At 47.2% G+C, this 23261-nt stretch overlaps 2 protein-coding genes across 2 annotated transcripts in view; both read left to right on the top strand.

The window, feature by feature from the left end:
* The first annotated feature begins 4541 nt into the window (after positions 1-4541).
* LOC126537919 (fatty-acid amide hydrolase 2-A-like) overlaps positions 4542-23261 on the top strand; it is a 35300-nt gene continuing 16580 nt past the window's right edge. The window contains exons 1-2 of the mRNA XM_050185034.3: positions 4542-4835; positions 21623-21842. Coding sequence (XP_050040991.1) covers positions 4647-4835; positions 21623-21842 — 409 coding nt within the window. The 5' untranslated portion in view covers positions 4542-4646. The remainder of the gene's footprint in view (positions 4836-21622; positions 21843-23261) is intronic.
* LOC140217055 (uncharacterized) lies at positions 14748-15977 on the top strand. The gene is made up of 2 exons (XM_072287478.1): positions 14748-15159; positions 15427-15977. The coding sequence occupies exons 1-2, from the start codon at positions 14748-14750 to the stop codon at positions 15975-15977; spliced, it is 963 nt and encodes a 320-aa protein (XP_072143579.1).

Here is a 23261-nt window from a genome sequence, read left to right as displayed (position 1 = left end):
GGGATCGCCAGTCATCCTCTAGAGTCTGTGAACGAGTACGTTTACATAAGTCAACTAATCACAGGGAACACTGACCATGAGAAGGAAATTAATATAAGAATAAAAATGGCTTAATTGGATCATATATGGCAGACATTGTCAGCTCCTGACTGGAAGCTTGCCATTATCATTGAAAAGCAAGGTGTAAAATTAGTGCATTTTACCCGTGCTGACATATAGGGCAGAGACTTGGCAATTGACAAAGAAGCTTGAGACTAAGTTAAGGACCGCGCAATGAGCGATGGAACGAAGAATGCTAAGTATAACGTTAAGAGACAGAAAGAGAGTGGTTTGGATCAGAGAGGAAACAGGTATAGCCGATATTCTAATTGACATTAAGAGAAAAAAATGGAGCTGGGCAGGTCATGTAATGCGCAGTGTAGGTAACCATTGGGCAATTATGGTTACAGAATGAGCACCAAGAGAAGGGAAATGCAGTCGAGGACGGCAGAAGACTATAAATGGAGCGATGAAATTAGGGAATTCGCGGGCGCTAGTTGGAATCGGTTGGCGCAGGACAGGGGTGATTGAAGATTGCAGGGAGAGGCCTGCGTCCAGCAGTGGACATAAAATAGTATGATGATGATGATGATGATTATTATTATTACAATGACAATATGGGGAAGGAACAATGTCGTAATATTGTACAGTACGTCGCGCACCCATGGCGGAACATACGCTGGCCCAGAACATAGCGAAGATGCGAGACGAAAGAAAACTGAAGCAGCTCGGTTGGCCAACCACCATGTGTAAGCGGTACTGCTATCAAATACAAGTGCCTACAAAAGTTTCGTTATTCAAGCCTCACTCGGTTTTACGATTACTCTTGCAGTCGCGGTTACGCAAAAAAAGCGCAAACAGCAGACGAAACTTAACCGACACGGTTAATCGCCGAAGGTGCGTGACAAATTTAACAGTCAATGGAGGCAAACCTTCCCGATTCCTAAAAATAGAACACGCGAACGAGCAATAGTCGAATAAGTGTAGCGTAAACGCTTCGATCGGTACAGAGAGCGGACACCTAAGCAGGACCTCACCTTCATACTAGCACCCATCCGACATATAAATAAGCAGCAGTTTAATAAGTCTCTACCCAAAAGTTTTGTTATTATAAACACACACATGCACAACATTGTTTGCCACGAGCAACCCAACGGCCTAAAAAAAAGAAAAAGAAAAACGCGTGGGATAATTCAGCAGCGCGGCCAGCCAACCATCACCCCATCGCGATACAAATGCGCACTAAAATTTAGAGTTGCCACCCTTACGCTATTTTACGATGGCTATCGCAATTGCGGTTACGCAAACAAAACGTTAACAACAGCCAACGCTATAGTAGGAGTACAGTGACGGCAGGTGTTATCGCAAATCTCTAAGCTCGCTCGTCACAGCGGACTTGGTAATGTCGAAATGACCTTCACGCAGCAGACATAGAAGTTGCTGCCTGCAGGGCTATGGAACGGCCGCACCAGTTCCATGTATACCAGAGCAAGCCATCACTGTGGGTGATATGGTGTTTGTGTTCAAAAAAGTTTTTTTTTGTCAGGAGAGAGGTTGCGCTTAGAAATCCATTCTCTTTGCACAGCATGTGAAGCTGTTGCAGGCCGAGTCTGTCTTCTGAGATTCTCGAAGTAGTTGAAGAGAATATGTTTTGATCGGGACAAAATTTTTCATGAAACGAGCAAAAGCATCGACTTATTCTATGTCATAATGGCCTGTCCCTTGTAGCAGGGATCTTGAGAGCAAGTCCCAGCTGCTTGGAGTTCGCTGCTAGGGTCATACGAAATCGTAGCTCATCACCTTCAGCCTGTGCTGAGACTGTGCTGAACAGATAGCTTGGGGATGTGGTTTACGTCCACACAAGCGACATAGCGTTTTTGACACCAAGCTTGCTGGATGGGAAATGCTGCTGTTCTCTGTCTGGCTGGGCGTGCTGAGTGCGTGTGGTGCTTTTAAAGTGCGCTCCTCTTGGTAGAGTGCACATGTGCACACCATGCGGCTTGCATGTGGGGTGATGTGGAATTATGAGAGACTCTCAAGGTAGACACAGACATTCATATGTGCGAGAAGAGAGAATTACTTAATTGCTATAACAGGGCATCAAATTTATAAACGAAGTAACAAAGTGGAACACGTGATAGTAAACAAAAAGCAACGCAAGAGGGGATCGATTGAATAAACTGTATTGGGACAACCAGGCTCGTGTTGGCCCAGGTGGGCAGGTGGGTGGCTTCCTTATTCAAGGAAAGCATGACTCTCTGCCGACGGCCTGGTTCTGCCCAGAAACATAAGCTATTAGTAAGGGTCCTGGCGCGTACGTCAGCCGACCCTCCCACTGGTCTCCTGATGGTTACTGTACTTGTTGCGTCTTCCGATCGTTCGTGCACCCCTATACCATGTAGAACAATAAGATAAAAGAGAAGGAAAATAAATTGTCTGCGGTCCAGAAAACAATTGAAAAAAAATTCACCGACGATTAAGGTACCTCAATTATGCGCAATATGAGGGCAGTGATATACGTGTTTTCATTTCGCGATACATTGGCTGGCGCGGACAACCCGTCTCGTGCGGCACGTTGCAAACGGAGTGAAGTATGGTGCGACTGCCTTGGTAATCCGAAGATTATGAGTGCCAGCTCGTGGATAACGTGTTGCAGCAGCAACTACCGCAGACAGACGTCTCAGTCGACGCGCCCTACTCTGTTGATAGAATCGTCGCCGCCCTGCGCTTTTCTTCTCACGCTTTCGCCATATCCTCCTCCTCCTCCGCTTTCCGACTCATGGTTCCGCTGCACGATCCTCCTCTGTTTGCATCCTCGTGTCTTTCATCCTCCGCTGCTCCCCGCGTTCGTTCTTCCATCCTTCGCTGTGCTCGTTCGCTCGATTGCGCCAATGCCGACGCTCGCCACAGGAATGGGCGCCTAAGATGTGCGCTCTAAAACATGGCCTTGTACGACCACCAACAAACGTGTCACTCGCACCACATGCGGGGCGGCCGGGACCGGCCTAGTATTTACTACCGTTTACTAACCTGACACTAAAACTGCTTAAAAATTGACGTTGCAACATATGATTCTAAGGCGCATGGTGTTCGGTCGTCAGAGGCCTGACAGCCGAGCACCGTAGTTAATAAAATTGTACATTGCGGCGGGTTTTTGGCATCTTTTCTTTATTTGATGTCAATGTCAATGTCAATGACAATGTCAGCTGCGGCACCGTATATATTGTGGGATGAACCACACGCGACAGAAACAAAATTTAACCTTTGAGAACTGCGGGCAGAAAACAAAGCTCTTAACGGATAATAACGTTGCTAAGCGGCTGCAGCGGCCGGTGATTATGCGGCTGAGTCGATTCCGGGCCACATGATTCCGGGCCACATTAGGCCACACGAAACGGAATGCCGCACTATATATACGGAGGTACACGAGCCGCTCTCGACTCCTACTCGAGCCCACGGCGCAACACTTCTTCCGCTTGCCGTTTATTGAAGGTTGCCCGGTGTGTGACGTCGTCGGAGACGTTATGCCCGACGTATAGGGGACTGCGGCACTAGTGCGGCACGCAGTTCGCTGCCCCCACCGAGGCGAATCCGCGACGCTGCTTCCGTCCGCACTGAGCGCTGACCAACCGTCGACTTCCCGCACGGCCGCAAAAGTATGCTGCCTTCGTCTTTATTTATCGCAGCCTCTCATTGCACCCCCTAGGCGCGAAACAGCCAAAACCTCTAGAGTCAGGAATGCAGGCAGGAGGCGGCATGAAAAAACAAAGGGCGAAGCAGCCACGCACAGAAGGCGACGGAATGCTCCTACGAGTGTTCGTCAGACGTGCTTTTCGACGAAACCTGAATGTGTCTACCGAAAAGCGTATCTAGCATCACCCACTATGTCCGAAAATATGCTCACGCTATAGGGAAAGAAGGGTTCATAGTAACTGCTGATGTTAACGGAGCGAGACGGTCGGCATGCTACTGCAGGTTTATGATAGAATAAAGGTTGAAGAAGAATAAAACACACAATTGTTCAAAACCAAACACGTTAACGTAGGCCTAAGTTAGTACCATAAAGTGAGCGCAGTGGAAAGTGGATCGAGCCACAGCAGTAAACAAAATGATTTATGTCTCTGTCCCCTTGGCACAATCAGTGCGCGTTCCGTTTGACAGCACCGAAAAAGAAACGAGACAAAAAGCTACTGATAACCTTAGGAATTTTGGTAATGATTTATTTCACTGAAAATCGCAACACCTTATCCTTTTGTTCACTACTGTATATTGGTTTAAAAAGAAGCGATAAGTAGCGGAGATAACACCAAGCGACGGCAACTTTTGCGATGCTGAAACGCTTTCCGAAGCAGGACACACGCATTCCTCCTCGCCCACTCTCCCCGATAAGTCAGAAACAAGCAGCACCATCTGCAGTACTCCGGCTGCGGCTGTGCAGTCCTTGAGTGGCCGCTCTTTCTGCGCTAACGAGCGCGGCTGATAAGGAAGTTCACACTCTCCACCTCCGTTTGAAATATGATAGCAAGAAGCCTTTTCAACGCGTGTGTGCAGCGATAAGCCTTATAGTTGTATACGCTAGCGTCGTCGGACACAGCGTTCTTCGTGCAATGGCTTCCATCCTGGAAAGCTGCCGCGAGCTGATAGTGGAGTTGGGCGTATACTTGTGGTGTGTCGTGGTCAGGCTGGTGTTTGCCTTGTGGTTCTCCTGGAAAAAGCCTCTGCCATTGCCAGCTGCCACCGACAAGCTTCTGCTCCGTTCTGCTACATCACTTGCGGCAGACATCAGAAATGGCAAGGTGAAGTAACTTTTTCAACGCGGCCTGCCTACCAAAAGAGCGTTCACAAAGGGACGTTTCAGTGCGCTGTTCTTTTTTCGGGACGCGCTAAAACACAGCATAATATAGTAACGACGCTAAGATAAGAGTTTTAAAAAAGTTGCTGAGCAGAATATGATAACACGCGGCTGATACTCGGACTACCACAACGCGGTGACGACATTTCAACGGGCTTAAATCTGTGATACATTGCTGCTCGCCTTACATTTTGTTGCTGTCTAATTCGTTGGTGTCAGCAGGCGTATGACTTTAAATACAGGGTGTTTCAGCTAACACCTTCAAATTTTTTTTTAATGTGCCTGTAGGAGATAGCACGATTCTAGTCCATGCGCTCGTCTACTCGAAGAGACGGACATTAATTGCAAAGTGAAATGCGCAATGAACTAATTACGAAACTTCACTAATTAAGCTTCGAGCTGATTACCTTATGGCACATATTATAATTTGGGAGCTCTTTCGGTGAGACTGCAGGGCATATCAAATTGAAAAGAATAGTGTGGATGACGCCATTTACGAGATATGCGTCATCGAACTTGTAAAAATGCGCTGTCGTTCCACATAACAAAACGTCACTTTATGCATTGAAGCAAAAAATCAACTGGAACGCCAATGCATTTGAATGCAATGAAAGCCAATGCATCTCAAAACTGGTGCCATCCTCGGAATTCTTTCCGATTGAACCCGCCTTGCTAGCTCCCGGCTAGAATTTGCAAATTTCGATATGTGCGCCATAAGGTAATTAGTTCGAAACTTGGTTATCTTTTGTTAATTAGTGGATTATGCATTTCATTCTTATGTTTTTTTTTGCAAGTGATGTCCACCTCTTCAAGTAGACCAGATCATGGACTGTAATTGTGCTATCTGCCACAGGAAGCTAAAAAAAAAAAAAGAAAGTGAAAGTATTCGCTGAAACACCCGGTATATATACAGGGTGTCCCAGTTAACTTTAGCTAGAGTTTAGAATGTGCAAATGCCACGTAGCTGGACAGAACAAATGTAATGTTGTTTGCCGTCGCTTGGAAATACCCATAATGCTTATTTAATTCTGCCTAATTTCATAGTTAGCCTTAATTAATTCACCAGCTTCTCAAATATTATAATTAGATGAAAAGTGTCAATGAGAAAATTGTAGAGCGACATGAAAAACTCGCGATGCAGCTTTCTGTTGCTCAATACGTGCTACATAAAAGTGTTTTTCCGAGCCTGAAAGAATCCCGCAAATGCACGCAATATTGCCGCCTGACTGGCGGCTCAACCGCCTCTGGTTGCTCAGTGGCTATGGTGTTGGGCTGCTGAGCACGAGGTCGCGGGATCGAATCCCGGCCACGGCGGCCGCATTTCGATGGGGGCGAAATGCGAAAACACCCGTGTACTTAGATTTAGGTGCACGTTAAAGAACCCCAGGTGGTCGAAATTCCCGGAGTCCTCCACTACGGCGTGCCTCATAATCAGAAAGTGGTTTTGGCACGTAAAACCCCATAATTAAATTTTTTTTTTTGACTGGCGGCTCCAGGCACGTTGCGCGTATTCACAGGCTTCTTTTACGCTCGGAAGAGTACTTTTACGTAGCCCGTATTGAGGAACAGAAAGCTGTTTCGGGAGTTTTCCATGCCGCTCTACAATTTTCTCTTGGACACTTTTCATCTAATTATAGTATTTGAGAAGTTGGTGAATTAATTAATACTGATTATCTAATAGGGCGGAATGAAAAAAATTGTTTGGGTATCTCCAAGCGACGGCAAACATTACTTTTGTTCTGTTCAGCTACGTGGCATTTGAATATTTTTGAACCCTGGCTAAACTTAGCTGAGAGACCCTGCATATTGTGCAGCTGACGGTGGTCTGCTCCGGACCACCATCGATTGCACTTCGCTCCTCAAAGAGGCAGGACATGTGTCGAGTCAGCTCCAGGACAAAACTTTGCCATATGGTTAACTCGGTTTGACTCGTGGATCCGGAACCTTAAAGAGATGCGAGGTAATCCTAACGCATTTATTTTGCATTTACCACTAAATCGCCACTGAATGCTCTAAAATAAAAATAAACAGGACTTGTTATCGTTTGCTAGGGACTGCTGCCCTTTTCCCTTGTTCACGTGTGTTAGTAAAATGGCATTAGCTCTCCGCATGCTGGCATTTTTACTCCGTAGTTCGAGATCATTCGACTGTGCTGTGGGTGTGGTTTAGCTGCGGCTCAAAAGGTAGGCCACATCCCTCACTATATAAAGTTTGAATGTTCGATTGAAGCCTGAATTATTGGTGCAGTTGTATTATAATCAGGTTATGGTAAAAACATGGAAAGGTTTGTACGAGATTAGTGAACGTCGCTGAGAGTAAGCTTTTATCAACTGCACGTATTTCAATCTAACATTTAGAATTATCGCTTTTCGTTGGCTCGCACAGCTACTATAAGCGATAAATCACTGCTATGCATTGGATATTTTGACCTTTCTCATTGACAGGGTTGTCCTGCAGGTATCGAAAGGTGCAATGAAAGGCGGAACAGTTTAAATGTCGATACAGACTAGCAGAACCTCTTACCCGGTATTCTACTATAATTAAACAGTCATGTTGTGCCGGGCGTCAAAGCAAAAAAAGAAGCGACAGCGTCTCGAGAAAAAGTGAACAATGTATCAACAATACATCATCATCCTCATCATCATCATCATCATCAGCCTGGTTGCACCCACTGCAGGGCAAAGGCCTCTCCCATACTTCTCCAACTGCCCCGGTCATGTACTAATTGTGGCCATGTTGACCCTCCAAACTTCCTAATCTCATCTGCCCACCTAACTTTCTGTCGCCCCCTGCTACGCTTCCCTTCCCTCGGAATCCAGTCCGTAACCCTTAAGGACCATCGGTTATCTTCCCTCCTCATTACATGTCCTGCCCATGCCCATTTCTTTTTCTTGATTTCAACTAAGATGTCATTAACGCGCGTTTGTTCCCTCACCCAATCTGCTCTTTTCTTATCCCTTAATGTTACACCTATCATTCTTCTTTCCATAGCTCGTTGCGTCGTCCTCAATTTAAGTAGAACCCTTTTCGTAAGCCTCCAGGTTTCTACCCCGTACGTGAGTACTGGTAAGACACAGCTATCAACAATACAACCTCTCACAATATCAACAAATCAATCATTTAACGTGCCCAGAAACAACGCTCAGGTCTGAGTGCGCAACGTATAAAAGGAAGTTACGAAAAGAAGATGTACGAACAACTCAACGCAAGGTACATATAAAAGTAAAAGAATGAGAAAGGCAGTTGAACGATGTGGGAAAATATAAAACAGCAACGTAAAGCTTGAAAAAGAACAATGACAGTAAGTTGTGAAAAACAGCAAGAAAAGAAGCGTTATAAAGACTCAGTACTGTGTCTACGGTAAAGTGTTGGGGCTGACCAGCAGGAGCATAAAAAAAGCCGGCGTTTTCTGGTGATCATGTGCGTATTACGAAACATGATACAACTCAGGAGTTCGCTGCAGTGGCGGATACCGTGAAGGATACCGTCTGCACTGAAGTAAGCTTAATGACAATGATCCAGCAGCGTTCGAGCAAGGTCCAGTGTCCGTATTAGGCAAGCAGCGATGATTTATGCTTAGAAACGTTTAAGCGCCAGCTTACATGTCCCGTCTGTGAAATTGATGAGATGATGTGTCACCGCGGGGGAAGCGAGCGCCGGAGGAGAAAGGCGCCTGGAAATGGAGAACAGAATTTTGCGCTGAGGACAAGTACGGAGACGCAGGTTGAGCTCACTAAGTTTTATTCGGAAACCTTAGAGCGCACGGGCAGGGTTGCCAGATGGTCCCACCAAATAATAGTCAACTGATCTCGAAATGTAGCCTAAAAGTAGTCAAACGCAAATTTTTCGTGAGCTCGAAATAGCCATAGAAACATGCCAAAAATTGGCAGTGGCTTAGCTCGGCTATGCCAGGATATACGTAGCGAAAGCTAAGGCATAGCATCGTTAGCCTTGGTTAATGCTAATTTGCAAGTCCAGGTTAGTCTGGTTGTCTAGCTATGTTGCGGCGTTTAGCCGGTCGTTCCGCGCACTGTTCGTCTGCTTCCTGGGCGATTCGTTTCCTCTTCATCTCGTTCCGATGTCGATTCCAGGCCTCCTCCTACTTATCAGAATTGTCGCCGTCCATACTGCTGCCTCAACTGTGGTTGCGGCGCACGCGAGCTCTCCTTTTCAATCCTCCGACGTGTTATCAGGCATGCGACGCAGCTGGCGAAGCGGGCGGAGGCGAACACAACGACGAGGAACGCGGTGTGACGAGTAACGCGGTGTGACGTCATGTGCCTCCTCGGAGCACGGCCACGGCGGAATCGCAAATTTGCGGCCAGTAAAGCTTTCGCTTTAAAGCTTTCGCTGTGATGTTCTGCAGGTGGCTTATTGTGTCTTAATCTCTCATCGTATTTTTCCAGCTCTAAAGTTACTTCCCCCGCATGCAACTAGAACAACACTGGCCTCAAGATCTGTGTAAAGAGCTCTAGTAAGATGATGATGAATCAATATTTATTCTGCCAGAAATAAATCGGTGGTGCACGCCGGCACCAGATGGGGTGGTTCCCTATTGACGGGACCCATATGTTCCCAGCAGCTCCTGGCCCTTGTCTGTCAGTGCGAGCTGAATTGGTAGGGCGGGGCTGGATAACAAGGTCTCCCATCGCTCAAGGGGTTGGGGATTGGGGGTGTTGGTGGTAAGGGGAGGAGGGGGAGTCTTGAGTTCTGTGCACGGTGCCAAGACGTGAGGCAGGGTGCCCTTTTCTCTTTTGCAAAAAGGACAGAGCATATCGTGTTCTGCAGGGTACATGCGGTTCATCAGTATGGGATGCGTAAGCGATCCCGCCTGCGCTCAACGCAGGATCGTCTGTTGTTGCCTGGAGAGTTTGAGGTACGGCTCTGGCAGTATGCACCTTTCCTCTCGGTACATCCGGGTAATGTCCCGAAAGCTGGTAACCGGGTGCGGTAGCTCTTGAGGCTGGTGCTCGGCCCGGATTGACATTTCTCGGGCATGGGAGTCGGTGATGGTGTTGCCTGCTACCTGCGAGTGAGCCGGTACCCACACGAGCAATATGGGTCTTCCTAGAGGCTTGCGCTTGGATAGAATGGCTCGGGCAGCGAACGAGATTACCCCCCTGCAGAGGCTTCCGTAGGCTGTCTTTGAGTTTGTAACCACGGTGACCACGCTCGGCTGCGCGAGTGCGAAGGCCATGGCCGCTTCTTCGGCAACTGCGGGGCCTGTTGTCTTCAGGGACGCACTGACGATCAGTCTGCCTTTTGACGTAACCACCACCGCTGCACGGTCACTGTGTTTTTGGAGACAGGCGTCCGCGTAGAGGACCCTGGGGTTTTCTTCCAGCTTCCAGGCTATGGCTTTGGCCGGCGCGGTGCGCCTCTCGTCGTCCTTGCCCGGCGTCATGTTCCGGGGAAGGGGTTTGGTCTGAAATGTCGTCTTCCAGTCTTCCGGAAGGGCCGCCTTGATGAGTACTGGCTCGGTCTCCCATCTTGCGTAGGGCGGCTCGTCCGTGTTCCGTGTGACTGAGCCGGATTCTCTGATTAGAGATGTGGGCTCCGATGAGCTCCTCCACCGTCTTGTGGCAGCCCATGTGTAGCAGTCTTTTCGTGGACGAGTATATGGGCATGCCCAGTGTTTGCTTCGTTGCCTTACGAAGCACCGTGTCTAAGGTGTCCCTATTCGCCTTCGTCAGCTGGAGATACGGGGCGGAGTAGGTAAGCCGCGACACGACGAACGCGTGTACCAGGCGCATGGCATCGTCCTTTTTAAGGTCTCGGTTTCTGTTAGATACCCTCCGAATCATACTAAGCGTTCTATCAAGACTACAACCGAACAGATACTTATTACGATTCGGAAGGTATGCTGCCACTCAGACGTGGATTGAGAAACCACTTATTGTTACAATTAAGTGAAGAATTTCTTTTCCGGTTTAATCATGACGTTATTGATATTTACTGAGCAAAGCTTTGAGCTAACTTTAGATAAATCCTCCCTTTACCCAATGCATTCTTCTATAAGGCTCGGGCAATATCAATCCAGCTGCTACATCGGGGATCAAATTTGGCTGGTCCCGATCGAGTGCCCAAGAAGCGGCCCAAACTCAAGGCATTAAAATAGGGATGCCTTTCCTATAGGCTTGATTTATAAAATAAACATGTTATTTCTTTCCCGGCCTCTCTCGCCTCGCTGGACTTACTCGAAAGCAGCTCGACGGTGAGTGAGGGAGGGCTGCTGCTTGGAGGCACACTGGACTCTGGAGAAAACTTGATACCTTCTCCTATTTTCCTCATGTGAAGAAGCGGCAGTTGTGACGGCAATTTGCCTTTGAATGGGAAAACCAGAATAGCCTGCTGGCCCATAACAGAACAGGTGAATTAAAGTTTATGGTTTTAATTGCCACCTGGATTACGGCCCTGGCAATAATCCAGGTGGTATGAGTAGAGTAGAACTGCGCAACATTGTAACAGGGATTTGCTGGCAAGACTAGGGTATTATGAAAACGTGTGCGTAAGTGGCTGTGATGAAAGACATGGATGCGTTACCAAATTTCCGAGGAGGGCTGGCTACCTTACGGTTTTTGCGATCTGAATTTTTTTTCCATCACAGCTCGATAATACGCGTGAGCAAAATAGAATTTAATGAATAGTAAGACGAACAAAGAGGAGTTACAATGGTCAGAAAGTACGTCCATATATAAAGTAAGCCATAATCGCAATTACTCGTACGCACATAGTTTAAAGAGAAAAACATTGTCGCAGCAGTACGGTATGAAAATGGAGGAGTTATCATCCTGACTTTGGCAAGGCGATCACTCACAGACTTTTGGTGAGCAATTGCCTTGCCCTCTTCACTGTGGACGAACATTCTTTTCATATATTTACAAAGCTTATCATTGTAATAATATGAAACGTTCAAAAAGTACCATAAAACAATAGCAACTTTCACGTAATACAGAGCCGCTTGACTAAAACAAAGAACAAAAAAAACATTGCGTATAGTCCCAGTTGGCACTTTTCACACTGGAGATTCACACAAACGGATTAAATATACGATCTAGCCCCGTTTGAGTTTACGCCAACTGCCACTTGGACCATATAGAACTGCAGAGTTGAAACGCAACAGAAACTGTTCATCTGGCTGAAAATCTTTGCAGCAGTTCCCACTCTTTGCCAGTACGAAACTTTACGCAGTGTCTCATTCAACATGCGGTTTCTCAGACTATTCCTTGTGAACGAAACGTGGCTGAACAACACGCTTTCAACGGCTGCTTTCGAAAGAGGCAGCGCTAATAGGGACAAAGCAAGCTCAGACAGCAGAGGGAACATTAGATTTCCGGCACTGTTTTTTGCATTCCTAGTGGTAGCCCATAACTGGGTGATGCTTGGTGATACTAGAGCAGAATATTTCGCTTAAATCGACTTTCCAAAGTACTGCGCTTCGCTGATCATGTACAGTGCGCGTCACCCTTGTGTAGAGCGCAGAACGGCGGCCGCCGAGGCGCGCCGCAGCCAGCCAGTGACGTCTGACGGTAGTAGCTAGGCCCGAGATAATATTGCCACATCCTGTATGGTCGCCGCGGGTATGTGCCAGGCGATGAGAACGACGCTGAAGTAGCGCGCGAGTGGAAAAACAGAGACGACAACGACGTCGCGTTGACTGCTCTGATAAAGTGCTTCCATACGTCCTCTACGCCGGCTTTCCCGTCTTCTACTAGGCTGCGACACTGGTGGAGGTGCGGGGTAGCATTGCCTCATGCTCGGCACCCCTTCGCGGAGCCATACCTCGAAAACGGAATCACCTTCGTTCGTCGAAACTCCTGTTCACCGGTACAGTCTCCGCCTGCTAGGCTTGACGCCCGAGTTCAACTCTTTGCAGGACCCTGCTGGAACGCGTCTACCTACTTCCGCCATGGCTACTGCAACTCCATCGCAGGTGATGCTGCAGAATCCTAAGATACCAGAAAGTTTCCATGGCGACGCTTTTGAAGATGTCCAAGATTGGCTTGACCAATTTGAGCGTGTCGCCAGTTATAATGACTGGGGCTCCCAGCAAAAGCTGTCTAATGTCTATTTCGCGCTTCAAGACAGTGCGCGGATGTGGTTTGTGAACCGGGAGAGAAGTTTGACCACATGGTATACCTTCCGCACCCAGCTGCTAGACACATTCACTAGTACCGACAGAAGAGACACTTCCGTATCAAAAACCAAACGAGAGCGTAGCCATGTATGCAGAAGATATAACCCACCTTTTCCGCAGAGCAGACCCTGAGATGGCCGAAGAAAAGAAGTTACGCTATCTCTTGCGCGGAGTGAAGGAGGAACTGTTTGCCGGACTCGTGAGGAACCCACCGACGACAGTGGTCGAATTCACCAAGGAGGCTACCGCTATAGAACGGGCACTAAAGCAACGGTACCGCCAATATGATCGCGCGAACTCGCCGGTGAATGCTTCAATTCTACCTGAGAGCTACGGCACGTCTCTGCGTGAAGTCATCCGGGAGATTGTGCGAGAGGAGATCCGACAGCTCGGGATTTCTCCTATGGCACCAGCGGTGGCTTCTGTCGCTGATATCATTCGGGAGGAAGTTCGACAGGCCTTTTCGTCCCCCGACCGGCAGGCGGTGCCGCGACGACTAACCTGCGCCGCAGCTGTCTGTCGTCCACCTCCCGCGACTTCGATGCTGCTGACACCGTCGACCACTACGACGCAGCCAGCACCGCCACCCCCGACGCCATATTTTCGCCAGTCACAGCCGCCGCCAGCCGATCGCTGCGCCTCGGTCTTACGGCGAATCCCCTGTGGGCTACCCGCTACGAAAGACCGATTTGTGGCGCACCGCTGACCGCCGGCCGCTGTGCTTTCATTGCGGCGAAGCTGGACATGTTTATCGCGCGTGCCACTACCGCGCAGCCGGGTATCCAAGGTTTCCCAACTGCAATTACCCTGTGTTTGATGCTGCACGTACCTGCGACGAAAATTCTACAAACTTTCGGCTGGAAGGTTCAGCGACGCCTCGATCACGTTCCTCTTCTCCGGCTCGTTATACCCCACCGACCCGCCGCGATTTTTTTTACGCCTCTAGGAGCAGGTCCCCTAGCCCGCGCCTTGGAAACTAGAAGCAGCGACCTCCGGGGGTGAGGTTGCAAACCGTCTAGCTTTCCAAGAGCCCCCGTCACCGACGACCGACGACTCTAAAACTCCGACGTCTCCAACCGCACCCCCTGTAACCGATGCCGTCAGCGCCGATCTTGTCGTTTTCATTGACGGCCACCAAGTGGCCGCTCTCGTCGATACTCGTTCGCATTTTTCGATAATAAGTCAAAAGCTGGCCGACAGGTTGAGAAAAGTGAAGACGCCGTAGACCGGGCCCAACATCAGAACTGCCGGCGGCCAGTTGATGACGCCGATCGGAAAATGCACAGCCAGGATAGTAATCGCCGGTGAAACCTTCGTCGCCACCCTCGTCATTCTCTTTGAGTGCTGCAAGGAACTTATATTGGGTATGGATTTCTTGAGAGAGTACGGTGCAGTGATTAATGTCCGTGACCTCGTCGTCACATTTTCTACGAGCTCAGACGACGTCGACCCCGCGGAGCAGCGCGATTTTTTGTCTAAGCCGTCGTCCTAAGGCATGGCGCTCCCGCAGTAGTCATAACACACAGAGGATCTGCGTTCACGGCTGCGCTTCTGGATACCGTGTTGCGACTAAGTGGTACAACTCACCGAAAGACCACGGCTTACTATCCCCAAACCAATGGGCTGACAGAACGTCTGAATAAGACTGGCACACGTCGACCAATACGACCACACGTCGACCACTTCCGTACGGGGCACGCCACCGTACGGAACAGGGTCATGCAACTGCCATTCTTTCTGCAGGCCGCTTTTCAGTGGGCCATCGCCCCTCTGCCCAACTGCTTCGTGCGTAGCGAGGTAGCCTGGACGCACCATCGCCACCTGCCATCCCATACGGAATACCTGCCCGACCAACCCAATGCGGATCATCGTCTGTTCACTTTGCCTCCGTTCCTGGCCACGAACGCACTTTCCGTCTGGCAACGTGGCTGTACTATCAGCGAGGCCGCCCCGTGCCAGCTGCTACCTAAACCGGAACTGTTTCTCAGTCAGTCGGGGCACGCCACCGTACGGAACAAGGTCATGCAACTGCCATTCTTTCTGCAGGTTAGTTACCTTGCAAACGCAAGCTGCTTCCGTGCCAATGACCGTTTTCTAATTGCGGTGTCGTGCCCCCGTGAGTTGATTAACAGTTGTCGCAATCATTTATGCAAGTTGTTATACACCTGTTACGTTACTTTTCACGATGTATCTCTCTTGCTTATACCGGCTGGCGACGTGGAATTGAACCCCGGCCCTGTCACAGGCACTGCTTCTTCACTTGACTCTATTTCGAAAGCACTAACTCGTTTAGAATCTTCCCAAAGCACCGTGCTAAATGAACTCGCACTAATCCGCACTTCCCAAACTAACCTTGAAGCTACGATCAGTGCTCTTTCTGCTCGTGTTGATATGTTAGAAAAAAGAGTTGATGAAGTTCAATCGCTGCACTCGCAGCCTTCTTATGGTACAAGTGACTACGTCGCTAATCTGGGCTGCCAATTAAAAGCGCTTGCTGAAAAATGTGACGACGCGGAAAACCGACAAAGGCGTTCAAACCTGCTGTTCTTTGGAATTCCCGATGCTAACAACGAAAGCTGGGCACAATCAGAAATGCATGTAACCTCATTCTTATCCGAGAAGCTTAAAATTTCCATTGCAGCGGCTGATTCAGAGCGTGCACACAGACTAGGTCGCTTCCAGAAAAACAAAAATCGTCCCATCATCGTCGAATTCGCACGTTTTAAAGATAAAACCGCCATCCTTCAAGCAGCTTCCAAACTTAAAGGCTCCTCTTTTGCGGTTCGAGAGGATTTCTCTATGCGCGTGCGCGCCGCGCGGCAAAAGTTATATTCGTTTGGTATACAAACGGGTTCCCAATTTAAAATCCGTTTTGACAGGCTCATCCTAAAAAACAAGCAGTTTGTCTATGACTCCGAGTCTGATTCAGTCATAGAACTAACAAAGTAGCCATCAACTCGAATTGAAAATCTTCCATTTTCCCACTCTACCCTACCCAGTTATGCGCCGTCAAGGAGCCCCACGTTTCACACGATGAAAGTTATGTTAACCAATGCTCGAAGCTTCATGCCGAGAAAAGAAATACTGAAAACAATCATCACGGATGATGACACTGACATTGTTGTTATCACAGAGTCATGGATAAACTCTGATATCGAGGACCATGAACTTCTGAACAACCCATCGTATACCGTTTATAGGCAAGATAGGACCGGTCGTCGGGGGGGTGGGGTCTTGGTATTTGTCAAACAATGGCTAGTCTCTTCTCGCTTATCTACTGAAAGTCACCACGAGATCCTTTGTCTCAAGATAGTACTGCCGACAAGCACCACCATACTGATTTCTTGTTACCGTCCCCCTGATTGTGACATTCCATTTACAAACCAACTTAATTCCATCATATCCAATCTAATCTCCCGTTTTCCCCGTGCTAATCTCGTGCTATGCGGCGACTTCGACTTTCCGGATATTGACTGGGAAAGCTGCATGGCTTCAACCCGCGCGTCTAAAGATTTCCTAGAAGCAGTTCTTACGTACAATCTTAGCCAAGTAGTTACCAGACCTACTCGCAGTAATAACATTCTTGATTTAGTACTTACTACCCATAATGAACTAATAAATTCATTACAGTATGTTAAAGGTGTTAGCGATCACAACATTTTGTTTTTTAACATAGCTATTGAACTTCCTACCCGCCAGCCGTCTACTAAATACATCCGAGATTACAATAAAGCAAGCTTTGCAGAAATTAACAATGAGCTAGAATCATTTTTTTGTAGACTTCCATCAATCAGCCCCTTCCAGAACAGTTGAGCAAAACTGGTTACTCTATAAACATGAACTTCTGTCTCTTCTTTATGCCCATGTTCCTCTTGTACGTATTCGCGGGGATGCCGGCAGACCCTGGTATTCGAACAACCTTAAAAAACTATCTAGGACAAAAAAGCGCATTTTCCGCGAACTCAAACGACGGAACAATCCGCGAAAATGGGAAAGATACTTGATGGTATTGCGGGAATACACAAGTTTGCTGAGACAATCTAAACGCAAATATTTCCACCAGGATCTGTTGAGCATTCTGCGTGTCAACCCTCGCAAATTCGGGAACTCATTATCACTTAAACGTACTTCATGTCATAGTATCGCATTAATGAACTCGGACGGGTCTCCTGTTGCAGTGAATCAGCGTGCCGATGTCATGAACTCTTATTTTTGCTAGGTTTTCACTAATGAACCTCCCACTGATATTCCTACGTTGCCATCTACTCACTTTCCGGAAATGCCGGCTGTTAATATAAATACTCAAGGAATCTCCAATTTAATCGATGACCTTAAACTTTCCAGTGCGCCAGGCCCAGACGGCATAACGGCCAAAGCTTTCAATGGCACCAAATATCAATCTAGCCGCTTCTTGAAATCGATTTTCACTCAATCAATTGCCTCTTCTACTATTCCGAATGATTGGAAAATTAGCAGTATTGTACCTGTGTACAAATCTGGTAGTCGTTCTACTCCAAGTAATTACCGCCCTATTTCCCTAACTTGCATACCTTGTAAAATTCTAGAGCATATATTGTACTCCAGCATCGCATCTCATTTAGACAAGCACTCTTTTTTCTTTCCCAGTCAACATGGATTTAGACGAGGCCACTCATGTGAAACGCAGCTGTTTGAATTCACCACAGACCTTCACCTTCACCTTGACTCCCGTTTCCAAACCGACGTTATCTATCTTGACTTTGCAAAGGCGTTTGATCGTGTCGCCCACCTACATCTTAACGCGAAACTTGCTTGTCTTAATCTCGACCCAGTTGTTTTGTCCTGGATTGAATGTTTTCTCACAAACCGCTCACAACACACTGTCATCGATAACCTCAAGTCGACAAGTAGGCCAGTCTTGTCAGGTGTACCACAGGGCTCTGTGCTCGGACCTCTTTTGTTTCTAATTTTTATAAATGACCTCCCTAATAGCATTCTTGCATCAATTCGGTTATTCGCTGATGACTGCGTCTTGTATCGGCGCATATCCTCCCGTAATGACCAACTAATACTCCAGGAAGACCTAAGCAAAATAGGAAATTGGTGCTCTATTTGGCTCATGTCCCTCAACGTTTCCAAGTGCAAGTACATGTGTGTAACTCGCAAGCGGGACATCATTAAACACCAGTACTTTCTTAATTCCACACCCTTGACTAAAGTTGACTCTTACCGTTATCTAGGCGTTACTATCACTAATCAGCTTACATGGTATGCACACATAACTCAACTTATAAACGACTGTACTAAATCACTTGGCCTACTCAAGAGATCGATTTTTCTGTCTCCTGTTCCCGTACGCAAGCTCGCCTATGAAACATTCATTCGGACTAAACTTGAGTATGCCTCAGCAATTTGGAACCCTCACCAGTCCTATCTTACTAACTCGCTCGAAGCAATGCAGAATCGCGCAGCACGTTTTATCGCTTCAAACTATGACTGGCATACAAGTATAAGCGGCATTAAATCATCCCTCAGCATCCCTAGCCTAGCACTTCGTAGGAAGATTTCACAACTTTCCCTTTTCCACAAACTCTATTACAATTTTCCACATCTCAGGAACACTCTCTTACTTCCGCCCAACCGCTTTTCAAAGCGACTCTTTAACAACCTGAGTCTACAACGTCTCCATGGTTCCTCTAATACCTTTAACAACTCTTTCTTACCCAGTGCTATAGAATTGTGGAACGCGCTACCCAACAGCATAGAAAATGAAAGTAATCCAGATAAATTTAGACACCTCTTGTCATGTTTTCTAATCCCTTAACCTACCAGTACTATGCTGTTACTCTAACGTCTAAGTTGTTTTTTTTTTTTTTGGCACTTTTCTGTTATATTGCCGCTTGTGTTGCCATTTCTACTTCCGGTTCGTACCTTACTTTATTTTTTTTTAATTTTTCTTGCCCGTCGTCTACTAGCATGTATACTAAATTTTGTTTACCGTTATACTAATGAGTTAAACATTGTATAATAATGACCATAGTGTTTCTTGATACTTTTGCCCCCCCCCCTTATGTAATACCCTGAAAAGGGACCTTAAGGGTCAATAAATGATGATGACATGATGAGTATGTACATCGACGTCGACCACAAGAACTGGGACGAGATTTTACCATATGTTACATTTGCATATAGCACGGCTCGCCGAGAGACAACACGCGTGACGCCTTTCAACCTCGTTTACGGACGCGAAGTGACAACAATGTTGGACTCAATGCTGCCGCACGAGTGCGGTGACGACGAGACTGGTGCCGAGGAGTTTACGCAACGCGCAGAGGAAGCCAGGCAGCTTGCGCGTATGGGAATCAAAGAACAACAGGAATACGATGCCCGACACTACAATCTTCGACACAGACCCGTCACGTACAACGTCGGTGACCAGGTGTGGGTCTGGACTCCGATTCGTCGGCGGGGGCTGTCTGAAAAGCTCCTGCGAAGATACTTCGGCCCGTACACAATTCTGCGCCGCATCAGCGATTTTAATTATGAAGTTGTCCCCGACAGCCATAACTGCTCCAAACGCCGGCGGCATCTGCCCGAGGTTGTGCATGTGCTTCGTATGAAGCCATACATTTCCTCGTGACCTCAACTTTGCACCGTCTGTGCACAGCCTTCGGACGTTGGTGCATCGGGACGATGCCTCTTTTTTCAAAAGGGGGGGGGGGGGGGGGGGGGGGCAAATGCCACATCCTATATGGTCGCCGCGGGTATGTGCCAGGCGATGAGAACGACGCTGAAGTATAGCGCGTGAGTGGAAAAACAGAGACGACAACGACGTCGCGTTGACTGCTCTGATAAAGTGCTTCCATATGTCCTCTACGCCGGCTTTCCCGTCTTCTACTAGGCTGCGACAATATGCGTCGGCCGCTGCGTGCCCATACACTTATCTCGCGCCCAGCACCTACCGATAGACGTCGCTGGCTGCCTCTGGAGCGCCTCGGCGGCCGCCGTTCCCACACTCTTAAGCAAAAATTACACCCTTTGGAGTGTATATTTGCCACACAGTTACACTCTAAGAAAAGTTTACACCCTTTGAGTCGTATCTTGCCACACAACAATAAACGTCATCTGCCTTGTCCGCATTTCCTTTCTTTAACGCAGGGAGCCCGGTACTTCTCAGTAAGAAACGGCATGCGCGTTATCAGCATGACGTAACTTTGCCGACAAGAAAGTAGCGCGCGCGGCGTTTTTAAGAAAGGAAACGCAAGCAAGGCAAATGACGATTAAGCGCCGGTCTCGAGCTAAACAAGTCGGAGAAGTGTGCGGGCTTGGCTGGCAGACTCCACAAGATGAAGAACAAGAAGAGCAAAATGAGTAGTGTGAATAGTACATTACCAAATTGCTTGAAATATTAAACACTGCGCATTTCCTTCCAGTGCCTTACCATCTTTCCTAATTGCACATTGCACTTTATAAGAATAAAGAAAAACGGACGTAGGACATACAAAAAAATAAGCCTTGAATAAACCGCCACACTTACACACGATCAAAATATTTTTAAAACATTCTACGCACATTGCACATAAAAGAGTATAGCAGCCGTACGCTTGCGCGCAACCCGTGTTCACGAAGTGAAACGTCACTGTAACTTTTCTGCACCCGATCTATACTGTGACTAATGGGTGTAGAAATGGCATTCCAGACGACCGATGTGTATTGGAGTTGACGAAAGCAGATTGTTCTGCAGTAATTGCAGAGGGTAGGTGTCGGAGAATTGAATTTCCTTGATAGTCTAGGTCGCATACCCCACAGTGGAAAACGTTTAATGTGAATAGAAAGTATAAGGTCGTATCAAAGTGGGCACCAAGATCGTTGATCTCACCGACTGCACACAATGCTACAAAATCTACAGAATAACCACAAGAGATGCATGTTTGCTTTGCGAGTGACAATTAAGACGTTGGTCCTAGCATCATTCAAAGCGAGGTTGTTAACTTCGCAAAATTTAGAAAGAAAAACACAGGTCAGACTGCAGGATGCGATAGTCTTCAACATTATGAATTTCCTTAGAAATATTGATGTCATCGACATATAGCAGGTAATAGTTATTTTGAATGGGTGGAAGAGACATCATTAATAAAGATTAAAAAGAAGTGTGATCCTATTACAGATGGTCGAGGGACGCCGCTAGCTGCCATGTAAAAGGAAGACGTTTGGCCATTGGCGTTAACGTAACATGATATTTCATCTCAAGAAGATAACTGTGCGGGAGATTGACAATTGACGACTCAACACCAAAGTGCGTAAGCTTGACTAAGAGCAGTGAATGGCTGATTACATCGAAAACTATGGTGAGGTCACAGTAAAGGGTGTCAACTTTCCCCCTCCAAGTGATGCTATCAGCGCTAAGGATAGGGAAGGCTTCAAGCGATTAAGGCCCATTCGCTGATGCATCTATAGATTTCGGCAGAGAGATGAAGGCATCATTAGGCGAATGAATGAACATGTTTTTCTTATTATTATATATGCCATTTGTTGCGCTGCCAAGTTAGAATTTTGTTTATTTCTTTTGCTGCCTTAGTCGAACTAAGTCTAAGATGGGATCCTCATCCTTGCAGATCAAAAGCGTCGACCTCGTATCGGCCTACATCGAGCGCATCCGGGAGGTTCAGCCCGTCATCAACGCTGTCGTCGAGGAGAGGTTTGAGGAAGCACTCGAAGACGCCAAGGAGGTCGACCGACTGGTGGCATCGGGAAAAATGAGCGTCAGCCAAATGAGCAAGGAAAAGCCGTTGCTGGGGCTGCCGTTCACTGCCAAGAACAGCATTGCTATCAAAGGTTTTTTTTTTTTTTTTGTTGCTGGCATGCGACGCCGGCAATATTCGCTCTTAAAGGGACATAAAATCGTTTATAACGTGAATTAAGTTAGTCCAGCCGATGAAAAGCTCGCGTTTCGTATTGATTGAAACAAACATCGTTTTCCTAATTAAACGACGATTTTCGTTTTTAATTTTTGACGAATAGTTGGAATCGATGACTTTGTCACGCGGCAAGAACATTACAATTACGATGCCCTGTCACGCGACTATCCTTTATTGTACGCAGATGATGGCTCTTTTTTGAAATTTTTGGAATGCAATGCATAAGTTGAGATTATAAGTGCTTTTTTTTTTGTAGTTACTATGCACATCATTATCTATGATTTTTGCAGGTAGAAAAGTGGCGCTGTCTTTGCGTAACGCCTTGAGGTGATGAGGTTTTTCAAAATCTGGGTCGTCGGTTTCTTTGCAGTCTTCCGTGGAGACATCGCGGTTTAATGACGTAGCCAGTAACATTTTTCGCGAAGTACACGCACTTGGCCGCGGGAGGGATAGGTGGGCGAAGAAAATTTGGGAGTGGGCGAGGGGTGCACGTAACTGCTGGAGATACAAACACTTCCGAGAATGAGCTTTTTGTGGCGCCATAAAAAAGATAGGTTTATAAAAGTCAGTTATTCCCTTAGAAAAAAACTTGAAAAGATACTTTAGCTTGAAGCGAAATTGTGCATTAGACGTCCTGGAGCACCATCAGTGTTTCCGCGATTCGAGGCTTGTTAAGCTAGAAATAAATAAATAAAAGGCAGATGACCTTCGAAAGGTCACGCTAGCATCCATGCTAACACTTTCGAGAGCCCACGAGTCCCTTCTCTCTTCGTGATATGTTTTCAGGACGTCGTGTGGACCACCCGTAGCAAAACTCACGAGCATTGCGACGCACCATTCCAAGAACATCTAGGCATTCGGAGTATTCACAGTAAGAATACCCATGGGCGAGTAGATGAGTGTAGACACTGGCCCGTATTGTTCAGCTCTTTCAGTCGTACAACACTTGCAAGGAGGCACACGATGTAAAGTTATGAAATGCCAAGAAATGGATGACTTGAAACCGTTTATTGTTGCATGCAATAGCGACTGGCAACTAAATTAGAATTTTGGTCAAGTCGGTGATCTGTCATGACGAGAAACAGCGTGTGAAAGGAGGGATGTAACAAGTAAAGCACAAAGAGTAGTTGCTTTGAGTTTTCTTTATTATGTCATTTGTTTTATACACTGCTCTTGACAGACAATGGCCGCCATTTCTCTTCAAGCGAGCAAATTTTAGCGGTACATGCATAGAGAAGTGGTCATGGCCGTAGTTGTTCAAATGCTGAGCTTGGGAACCGCGAGGTCTCTGGTGCGAAGCAAATGTAGCCGCTCGGACGTCTTCTTAATTTTTTCA

The sequence above is a fragment of the Dermacentor andersoni genome, chromosome 4 (assembly GCF_023375885.2).
Source record: "Dermacentor andersoni chromosome 4, qqDerAnde1_hic_scaffold, whole genome shotgun sequence".
Lineage (NCBI taxonomy): Eukaryota > Metazoa > Arthropoda > Arachnida > Ixodida > Ixodidae > Dermacentor > Dermacentor andersoni.
Note: the sequence above shows the minus strand (reverse complement) of the source record. Positions and strands in the feature narration are given on the sequence as shown.